Raw genomic sequence first — 11,672 nt, 5'->3', positions numbered from 1 at the left:
GGAGATGTGAGAATTCATCCTTCAGAGATCTATGAAGTCACCCTGCAGTGGGAATAATTATGTTTTAAAAATAATTTCTCTGGACACTTTTTATCAACTGATTAGTACCCCTCAAACAAGTACCCCTCAAAACAAAGGATTACTTGGCTTTCACTCAGATGCCTATTCATCAAAGTGATTTTTAAAAAAGTTTTATTGTAGTTTGAAGGCATGTTTGTAGAGCAACTCGGTTTCCTATGAACCAGTTCATATGCATTTTTTCCTTGACAATGGTTATAATTCCCTCAACAGAGCAGCACCATTCCCACTTCCTCTTTGGATTTCCTCTTTCCATTTGCCTTTTTTCCTGCCCTTCCTTCCTGTCTTTTGAGGTTTGTCTTTTGGCAAATGTTGCCTTTTTTGTCTCATATGTTTGATTGTAAAGGGAAGTAATTACTACCTGTTGTTATTCATTGTATAGGTTCTGTCGACTGCTTGGTTGACGGATTCCTGGTGACACAGTTAGGTTGCTAACCTCAAGGTCAGCAGTATGAATCCACCAGTCCCTCCCCAGGAGGAAGATGCTCCCCTAAGATCCACTGTCCTGGAAACCTGCAGGAGCAGTTCGATCCAGCCCTGTCGGATCGCTGTTAGTCAGAATCAATTTGATGGCAAGGAGGGTTTGTTTGTTTGTTGGCTAAAATTTGATGCCTACAGTTGGATTGGATTCAATCCAAATTCAACAATATCTCAGGGTCACAGTCTTGGGGTTCTGTTAGGTTTCTGGAGTCGGTTGTCCCTCAGTTCTTGGCTTCCCATGCTGAAAGAATTCACGCTGAAGCACGTTGTGCAATCCAAGGGAGTTTTTATGAAGGACAGGATAAATTTCAGGTTTACAGTCTCAAAGAGGTATACGCTATTTCTGGAAAGCGTGCCAAGCCACGCAGAAGCCGTACTGGGATTCACAAGTGGCATGAACAATTGCGTGGAAGTTGTTCACAACAGTCCACATGTGCAGGACTGGGAAATCCTGGGGGTTGAGCAGTCAAGAGAACACGGAGCAAGTGGACGAGAGGGCAAGAGAGTGTGCGCCCTACCTTTGTTCTAGCCCACCCCTGGCTGGAGAATGAGTGGTTGAAGGTATTGGTTGACCTCACTGGCTGAGTTAAGCCCACCTGAGTGAAGTCATGAGCCTAGGCCCAGTTTGGGCACCCAGGTGAACCTCCCACATGGCTCGGTGGTATGTGGTGGGTGGAGCTTTGGGCGACACGGCTTGAGTATGACCATGCTCAGTTAGGGGTCTTCCCATAGGTGTCCAAAGATGGCCCAATCTCTTTCCAACCTCCTCTATGGACTTTGCAGGCATGGGAGGGACAACTCCCCTGTCCCTAAGCTAGCTGCCTGACATTTCCTCACTGAAGGAATATGGACCCACATCTTTGGGGGTACTGGGCGACGACATCTCTGACTGCCTCCTGTTCTCAAAAGAGGCTCAACATAGGGTTTGGGACCCCACCCTTACTACTCTGTTGGGAGGCATTGAATACTTAGGGGCCCACGATGGATGAAGCTGGGGTGATCAGGGACTGATGATCCTGGGGTTGGCAATCTTGGCTTAGAGTCATTGGTGACTTGATGACTTCTGGAAGAAACAAAACAAGTGAACAGTTTAGGTGAGGCTAGGGCAAAGTGTGAGGTAGAGGTGCCCGTGGAAGTGTGGGGTCGTGTCACATTGGAAGATTTGAAAAGAATCTCAGGAGCTATTAACATTGGCGTGACAAGCATAGGGGCAGTTTACTTCAAACGCAGGAATAGTGTGAAAGCCTTTACTAGTTTAGAGCCTGTGTGCGTCCGAGGTAGGGTTTTCTGTGGAGAATTTATCAGTCTCAGGGTGTTGGCAAAACATCATTCAACGGTTCACAGGAGTACTTGTCTGTTTGCGCTGCTTCTGAAGGGTCTGGTGGCGATGGCTTCCGCATTTTCACTTGTGAATGGTGGATCCAAGCACATAGCATATAACTTTAAGGGAAGGGGAATATAGAGAGAATTGCTGCCAAGGACCCTTCCAACTGGCTGGAGCTGGGAATTGGGGGACCTGACCTTCCAGGTTTTTATAAGAACTAGGTCTCCAGGCTGGCACAAGGGTGGTAACTTTTCTCCCAGTGGACCTGGATGAGTCCATACCCTTATGGCATATTGCTGTATACCTGGCTCTCTTACAAGAAAGGTCACTCATATAAAACTTCATAGGTGTTTAAATGTAGGTTGCCGTGGGCAATTCTGAGACGTAACACAACTATTGGCAATGCATCATTCCAGTGCATTTGCATCATTCCAGTGCATTTGTGTTTCTTGTGTCAGTTTCCTGGGAGTTAGCTTTAAGTGTTGGTTAAGGGTCTCTCTTTTCCCTGAGGACTGTGGCCTCCTGCCTCAGTGGAGACGGTAAGTTATTCCTAAGTGTTGAGAGAATGACTGAGTGATTTGGGAGATGAAATCAGGTCCACTATCATGTTAGCTTTATTTCGGAAGCTCGAATTGAGGAATTGATTCCTGAAGTAACCTTTTAGACACTTTGTGAACCTTGTCAGTGCTGGTGGGATATGCTTCAAACCACCAGGTAAAGGTGGAGATGAACACTAAAAGATACTTGACCCCTTGGAGGGCCGGGATCTGGGTAAAATCTGTCTGACAGTCTTCCCCAGGCTAGGACAACTTGCATCGAGAAGGCTGAGCAAGGCGATTTCTAAGTGCCCTTGAGGAGTGCTAGACTGGCAGGTGGAACAGTGAGCCATTACTGACTTGACAATGGACGTTAAGTTGGCCCCACAGAACTGTTGAGTAAACAGTTAGGGAGGGGTTAAAGCTAAGATGGGTGGCATCGTGGAAAGCTTTTATAACTTCCCACTGTTCCTTTGTGGGGCTTAGCAGCTCCTCTGAGGTAAGGATCATTTGGAAAGCTATACTGGGACTAGGAAGAGGCCTTGTGACAAGGTAGATGTGTAGCTAAGACAATACATCTTGGACTAGAAGGGTGGCTAGACATTCAGGGACAACTAGAAAGCTATGAGAGAAGTGAAAGTTGTCCCGGAGACATCTTCAGCATTCCAGAAGGTGTTTGACTACAGGTTTTCCAGACACTCCTGTGATGTGCATGTGTGCGGTGTCAGAGGGCTAGGGAAGGAGATAAGGAAAGAGCAGGTATTCCAAGTATCTAGGTGGAAATGTATCGACCTACCTGCCATCTTGATGCTCACCTGAGGCTCTAGACCAGAAAAAGCGATCTCCTGCTGCTGGACCATCCTGGCTGGGCTATTTCAATCCTCAATTAGTAGCTGCCTGGAGGAAGCGCCTCTCCTGGGTCTTCCCCATAAAAGGGAGCACTGCCCAATGGCCACTTTGTTTGCAGTGGTAGCATGGTCCTCATGGAGGCCTGCTCCAGTTAGGGCAATCCCTTTCCCAGGGATCCAGGCAAAGGCACATATGACACCTGGTGCCTTGTTCAAGTGTCTTAACAACCTGGGAGGCAGTTGCTGGGCGTTGGTTAGCAATGGCAGCCAGTACCTGTTCATGTCTAATGCTCTTCCTTCTCTCCTCTTGAGCCTGGCCTTCCTGCTCTTTGTCCCTATTGTCAAAGGATGCCTTGGAACTAGTGGCCATCTCTTCTAGGGTCACTCCTTCAGGCTTGTTCACTAACTTCTGGAGCTTTTTTCAGATGTCTGATGTGGGTGGCCTGCGTGAGAAATTTGGCTCGCCCTTCATATGAGTCTAAGTCGACCATGGTATGATTCTTCCGGGCTTCTCTCAGCCGCGCTAAGAAACTTACGGGACTTGCATTGAGCCCCTGGTTAATGGCAGTCACTTAGTGTAGTTGATGGCCTTTTGCTGCCTTGACTTTAGCTCATTTTTGATACACACCAGAAAATGTTCTCATGCCTGTCAATGGGATCATTATAACCCCAGGTGGAGTCAGATGGAGGCACAGCTGTTCTCCTACTTGATACCTATCATTTATCACATATAAACCTTTGCAAACTTCCTACATCCCTTTAGCACTTGCTCTTTCTCATAATCTGTCCCAGAATGATCATTACATCCTTCCAAGCCAAGTCATGGGCTAGGGTGAGGTGCTGAAAAGTATCTATGTGCTGTTCTGGACCATCTGAATAACAGCCTAAGTCACTTTTAGTCTGCTTGAGTTTGATTAGGGTGAAAGGCTTGTGAATTGCTCAGGAACCAAACTTCCCAGCTGCCTTGATCAAGGGTAGAACTTTGATGGGGCCACCTTTTCCCCGCCAGTTTATATAGGTTCAGGGATCAAGGGATCAAGGGTGGTGGGCTGAGTTACAGATGCCTTCAGATTCAGGACTCCTTAAAGGGTCCTTTGTACACTTGGAACAAAGGCTTTTACTGTTTCTCAAGAGGAGAATGCATTAACACAGGAGAACTCCTCCCATTTCCCCATCCCTTCGTAGAAAGGCTGTAGCTGAACCAGGGTTGGAAGAGAAAGTATGCCATTGGTCGGCCAGGATTCCCCATCACCTAGAATGCACTGGGGCTAGACAGAGCATCTGCGGGTGAGATCTGAACCAAAAGTCAGGTGACAGTACACAACATTCCCTCTGGGAACGGGTTTGTGAATGCCCATCTAGAAAGCAAAACAGCAGGAAGGTTAGATTTTCCGGTGCCCTGGGATCTTACCCTGAAGTGTCAGTAAGTGCTGCAAGTAAGGCACAGTGACACTTGGACCACGGACAGATGCCTCTGCCCTTGACAGTGAGTTCGGGAACCCAGTCTCTGCCAGCAAACTGGGCCCTGAGCATTTTCTAGACAACAAACAAGGAATTTGTACGCTACCGGCAGGTTGACTTTATGGGGCTAATGGAGGGAATTGCTAGCCTGAGTCACCAGCACCTCCAAATATGGGCCCACTGCTTGGAGAGGCCTTGCCATTGCCTTCAACGGTGACCATTTTTTATGAGTACCCTTTCTGGAAACTTTGAAGGGGAAAAAGGAGCTATCAACTGGCTCAGTTCACATTCCGCCACTCTAGGGAACGTAGAATCCTGGGCTGGACACATACTGTCCCAGTGAAACTGTACCAGGGACGTAAATGACCTGGAGGCCAGAGACTAAAGGCAGGGAGGCAGTTGTGCTTAAAAGCCTTTTGAAAGAGCAGGGTTAGCAGTAACTCAGTGACCTTGCTTTCAAAGGCCTTTTGCCCAAGTTTGGCCAAAGGAAAAATCAACCAGCAGGAGAACCGAAGCAACAAACTAGCAGAAAAAAAACAAAAACGAAACCAAGCTGCTTATTTGTAAACTACAAAAAAACAGGTGTGGGGTATCTGTGGGAAAGCAGTGGCTAAAATCAGTGGGAATGTGGAGGAGATAGCCACTAAGTCCCTACCCTCGCCCGCCCACCCCGCCTGGCCTCCAACCACTTGGCTAGATCACTAGGTTCCATCTTGGTGTGGTTGGTAGAAGATCACATGCTCATTTGTCCTGCAACAAAACAGTGGGGGGGAGGGGGAAGGGGGAGGGAGAGAAGGTTGGGAGGCTCCATCTTGATGAGGTCATGTGTTTGACTATCCTGGGGAAAAAAAGGGTAGATTCAGGGGTCTCAGGGAAGAAAGCATGGGGAACCAGCATCCTCCAAAGAAACCAATGGAGTGAAACAGCATAGCACTTAAAAGGCTTGGGTGAGCGTCAGTTTGTGGTTACCTGGGAGGCAGCCACATGGAGCAAAGCAAAGGGATGTGAGGAACAAAGTTCACCAAGACTGCAGGCAGCAGTCTTCTGAGCACATCGCACAAAGGGAGGCTTCGGGAAACATGAGGCAAGGATTGCACAGGAGAGCAGAAAGGCAGACTTGTGGGGAAACAGAGAGGCAGACACACAGCAGGGAGCAACCACACATTGCCCATGACCCCCAAGTGAAGTACACTTGAAAGTTCTCCCACTAGATTAGTCCTGGGGACATCTGCCGTCGTGTCTGAGAGTGGAAGGTCCTATTACCTCTTACAATGACTGGTGGTTTCCAACTGCATGTTTTGCCTTTTAAGTCTGACACTTAGAAAGTTCAATCCAGAGTTTCTCAGCCTCTCCAAGGTGTTGAGGTGAAAGCTGGAATGATAAATGAACCGAAAAAGTCAGTGAGGCAGAGCTCTGTGTCTGCTCCAGGGAGAGAAGGGTATCCTGAGCTGGGCTTACCTTAAAGGTGGGGTCCAAAGCTTTCATCTGAGTCACGGAACCAAAATGCTAGGTTCCCGGAGTCGGTTGTACCTTGGTTCTTTGCCTCTCATGCTAAAAGTATTCATGCAGAAACGGGTTGTGTAATCCAAGGGAGTTTTCATGAAGGACAGGACAAATTTCAGGTTTTACAGTCTCAAAAGGGAATATGCTATTTCTGGAAAGCATGGCAAGGTGTGCAGAAGCCATGCTGGGGTTCATAATTGGGCACAAATAACATGTAGGAGACAGTACCCACATGTGTAGGACTGGGAAATCCTAGGGGTCGAAAGGCCAAGAGAACCAGGGGCAAGCCGGCAAGAGAGCATGTCAGAACGTGCTTCCTGCCTTTATTCTAGCTCACCTCTGTTGGGGGAGGCATGGTTGGATGTATTGGTTGACATCACTGGCTGAGTAAAGCCCACCTGGGTGATGTATTGAGCCTGGGCCTAGTTTGGGCATTCAGGTGTACCTCCCACCTGGCTGGGGGCTTGAGTAGGAGCATGCTCAGTTTGGGGTCTTTGTAGGTGTCTAATAGTTACCTCATTTCTTTCCATCCTCCTCTATGGGGCCTTTGCGGGCATGAGAAGGACAAACCCTGTCCCAAAGCTTGCTACCTAACATTTCCACCAGTAAGTCTATCTTTACAATTTTGATATTTTTTCCTAAATTTCTTACTCCCTCGCTGTCCAGAATCTTCTTTTGTGGCTCTGGTCAGAATGAAATCAACTGTTTGTCAATAAAGCGATCACACAGTATTATGCACTATCACCGGCATCAGGGTGGCTTTCTCTAATTGCAAGTTTAATTCATTGTGAGAATGTTCAAGTAGTTCTGCCATATATATTCTAAGAGAAAAAATTATCCCTTCTTCATCTTAACAGACCTTCAAAATTTTGAGGGCGTTCTGTTTCCATTCAGTGACAAAGCTTCTGTTTCTCCAGGGGGGAAAGTTTGACATTTCTTAAGCTAGATCTGTAAAGTAGGTTTTATCAGAGTCACATACTTGAGTATTACTAGAAGTTTTGGTGTATTAATGAATAATCTTTAAAGAAATTAAATGTATTATTGTGTACCACTGAACTAACTCTGTTTTCTGTATACACACAAGTAAAAGTTTCACATGTGTAAGAATGTATATACATGTTTGTGTGTGTGTGTGTGTGTGTGTGTGTGTGTGTGTGTAGCAGCCTCATTTGGCTGAGAGAAATGTTTGGAACCAACTAAGGGTCTGTAGATTGTGACATGTAAAGATAAATAACAATATTTTAATGCAAGGAAACAATGAGTCGGTGATTAAATTAAAACGTTAGATTTTTTTAAGTTAGATTTTATATGGGAACATTTACAAGTTTCAAAAATGTCTTGAAGAAACTAATGGAGGAATGACATAAGCACTATGGTCACATTTTCATACACTGACAAATATAGACATAAGCTTATTAATTAGAAATGTTAAAATATGAAGGAGAGGAATATGCACAAAATGCTAAAGAGTCTTGGAAGAAATTTCAAGGAAAAGAGTCAAGAAGCATATGTAAGGACCTCCAACTTTATTAGTAATATCACCTTTTTAAAAGTTCTCGAACAGCGATAGTAAAATACCAATATTGCTATATATAAGGGCAAAGGCAATATGATGTATAACTCTTTCTATACTTTTTTCTTGGATATTTTTCATTAAAAACAATTCCCATATTCTTGGGTCCAGTGCAAGGTTGTTAGATATCAGACTATGTACCTCTGTCAGCATCCATACATTAAGAGTATTAAGTTTTAATGTTTTCAAACCTTATTAAGCACATAAATAAGCAAACAAATAATGTCCAAATCTGACTGTATGCAAATGAATGACATAACTTCACTGAAGGAGGTTCAATTTGGAGCACTCTAGTTTTAATACCACAGTTTATGATAACGACAAAAGTACCTGTTCATTATTTTATTATGATTGACATTTCTTTCACAAGAGAATATGTTGCTCTGTGCTATCAATTCTGAGTATTGAGGTATATATAGATTACCAATTCCAAACTACTTTGTATGTATTATAAGATCAAACAAATTGGTAAATTGATGGCAGATGGTTAAATTAGGTTTATCACTTTTAGTGAGGTAAGTTACAAAGTAGAACAAAAAATTAGAATAATCTGTTTTGTACTGGATTTGTGTCAGAGACTTTAGTTTAATGATAAAAGATGCAGAAGGACACGTACGGAAAGAATGATAGCTAGGTATGAATGTATCCATGAGTTAATGTGCATGCATTCATTACCTAACTTTGTCTGCTCAGAGGGCCTAGAAACAGTAGCACACTAGTAACAATGATCTCTCATAGTTCTCCAATCTTGGTTTTCAAATACAATTCCCCCGAAGCTTTCTCTAATGTTGTTTCTCTATGGCAGTGGTTCTCAACCTGTGGGTTCAATGGTCTTAGGAACCAAGACACTGCTTCTTTATCTGTCTCCAGGAGGGTCTGCCCACATACGAATACCTGGCATAAAGACTGTTACCCATGCTACACCATGCTTCAAGACAAAATTTCATTTACAGTATGTGTAATTAGAAATAAATATTTCACAATATATAATTACATATTGTTTTGTGATTAGTTACTATGCTGTAATTATGTTCAATTTTAAACAATGAAAGTACATGCTCCATATCAGATATTTACATTACGATTCATAACAGTAGCAAAATTTCAGTTATGAAGTAGCAACGAGGATAATTTTATGGTTGGGGGGTCACCACAATATGAGGAACTCTATTAAAGGGTCGCATCATTAGGAAGGTGAGGACCACTGCCCTATGGTTTAATGAATCAGCTATGCCATTTTCCCCTCTCCAAACTTCATGTTTTGTTTTGAACTTAATGCCAATTCTCCACCCAAAGTTGAGAAGAAGTGCAATATTTGAGACTGCACCAAGAGTCTTTCACCAGTGTCATTCAGGATCATCAGCCATGGATAAGCTGCAGCTCATTTATTGACATGTAAAGGCCCTATCTGAATACCAAGATGGAATTTTTCTTGCTCATTCAGCTGGTCATGAAAATCTCCCTTTGAGGCTGTAACAGTATGCTGAAGGAAAACTTTGGATACAACAGAAGTAGGTGACATAGGTGTCTGACATGGTGCTTTGAGAGTGTTCATGTGTGTTTCTGCCTTGGATTAGCTTCAGCCTGATCCCTTGATTTATTCTGGCAAAATATGATGGCTTTGTACTTTGATTGCTGTAATTGCTAGATGATGGGTGGTCTCAGTCACACAGTCACTTGAGCAATCATGATCAGAGCTCGGTTTTATTAAAGCCCAACAGTATGTTAGTAGGTGTTTATCCAACAGCAGGCACTTCTCTACATCAAAACACAGAGCTTTCCTCCAAAATCATAGGCATTAGCATCATCACTAACATGCCTGACTTTGACATATATTTTATAAAAGATGCTTTCTTATCATGGATACATCATTCAATTTAATTCCATTGTCCATATAATCTGAATACAAGAGCAACTTGCATTGAAGACTGGACCTAGCCGAGAATCCCACTGAAAAGTTGTAGCAATCCTCAGAATCACTCAAGAACTGAGTCAGAGCAGTATTCACCAGAGTGCTCTATTAGGGACAGGAAAGGTAACATAGCAATAGGAGAAATAGTAAGCAGACACCAATGTTCATCCCACGAAAGCAAATTATTTTCTCAAAGTTTTCTCTTATTTTCATATGGTAAAAACCATTCTGTTGGCTAGGTTATGAAAGACATTTCCTTCTATAGGGCCCCATGTTTCCACGTAATTGGCAAATGCCATCTTCCTAGTGACTTGAAAGCCAAGAGCACTTGTTTTAAAACTACCTTGACTATTTTTTTTTAAATTCAAGATAAAGAAGATTAAAGTGCTAACCTTTGTTGTTGTTTGTATTACCATCATTATCTTTTCATTAGAATGTATCCATTCTTGCCGCTAGTTAAAGTGTGTTTTTTCTTTTTCTGTAACATCAGAATGATTCCATTTAAAACAGTCCAGAGACCAGACCAACACGGCTAACAGTCCTGTAACTTTACTTAGTTCCCAGAAAAAGAGCATGTCGTATGACGGCCGAAACCTTACCCGGTTTCAGATAGCGGCCCTTCAGTTTTGACATAGCCGCTTTCACATCTTTGTTCCTCAGAGTGTAAATGACTGGGTTTAAGATGGGGGTAAAGATGGTGTAGAAGACGGCAAGCACTTTGTCCACGGAGTAACTGCTGAAGGGCCACACGTAGATGAAAATGCATGGCCCAAAGAAGAGTGTGACCACGGTGATGTGGGCAGTGAGGGTGGAGCGCGCCTTTGCCATGCTGGCGGAGGAGCGGGTCCGCACTGTGAGGAGGATGACCGTGTAGGACACCACGAGGAGGAGGAAGGAGCTCAAGGAAAGAAAGCCACTGTCTGCGACTATCAGGAGGCTGACCACATACGTGTCAATGCAGGCCAGCTTGGTCACGAGAGGGAGGTCACAGAAGAAACTATCTACCTCATTAGGACCACAGAAGGGCAAGTTCACAGTAAATGCCAACTGACTAGTCGTGTGGATGAAGCCAACACACCAGGAAATGAGGACCAGGATAATGCACACACGGCGGCTCATGATCGTCATATAGTGGAGAGGCTTGCATATAGCAACGTAACGGTCATAGGCCATGGACACTAGGAGTACCATTTCACTGCCTGTGAAGAGATGCACGAAGAAAATCTGGGCCAGGCAGGCATCAAAAGAAATAGTCTTTCGATCAACCAGTAAGTCTGCAATCATTTTGGGGGTCGCAAATGAGGCCACGCATACATCGATAAAAGAGAGATTTGCGAGCAGAAAGTACATAGGGGTGTGAAGGCGAGCATCGGAGGTCACAGTGAGGATGATAAGAGAGTTGCCCAGCAGGATAGCAAGGTAGAGGAGAGAAAAAATGAGAAACAAGAAAGGTTGGAGCTCATGAGAATTAGAGAGTCCCAACAACACAAATTCAGTCACCCGAGAATAATTAGTCACATTCATTGACTTTAGACGGGCCTGTTCTTCCCTTAAGGGGGCCTTGTGACGCTGTTAGGTGAGTGGTGGGCTTCTGACTGCAAGATTGGTGATTGAAACCCAACAGCCTCTGAAGGAGTCTAGTAACTCCTGTGAAGATTTACAGATCAGAAATCCTAAAGAAGGTCACTGTGTGTTGGGATGCATGCGATGGCAGGTGGGTTGTTTGAGCTTCAGTTACCTGAAGAGGAGAGAAAGAGAAACAAATCAGTTTGTTGTAGAGGAGTTTCATTTCTCAACTTAATCTCAGTCTTCGGAGATTCTAAGTCTCGCTAATAAATATACATCTGGGTTTTAATGCTTCCTTCACAATTTCACAAACAGTACCATAGTAAAAAAGAAAGATTGACATGAATGGATGGAAGTTTGGCAAGTAATTGTTAAGGTGGCATCGAGTCGG

The 11,672-nt window shown here is 44.1% G+C and overlaps 1 protein-coding gene across 1 annotated transcript; it reads right to left on the bottom strand.

The window, feature by feature from the left end:
* Positions 1 to 10,264: 10,264 nt before the first annotated feature.
* On the bottom strand, positions 10,265 to 11,242 carry LOC142425537 (olfactory receptor 4K15). The gene has a single exon (XM_075530796.1). It carries the CDS (start codon positions 11,237 to 11,239, stop codon positions 10,265 to 10,267), a length of 975 nt encoding a protein of 324 aa, XP_075386911.1. The 5' UTR covers positions 11,240 to 11,242.
* Positions 11,243 to 11,672: the final 430 nt, after the last annotated feature.

This window comes from Tenrec ecaudatus, chromosome 14 (genome assembly GCF_050624435.1).
Source record: "Tenrec ecaudatus isolate mTenEca1 chromosome 14, mTenEca1.hap1, whole genome shotgun sequence".
Classification (NCBI taxonomy): Eukaryota; Metazoa; Chordata; class Mammalia; order Afrosoricida; family Tenrecidae; genus Tenrec; species Tenrec ecaudatus.
The sequence above is the reverse complement of the archived record's forward strand: the minus strand, read 5'-3'. Positions and strand labels throughout refer to the sequence as shown.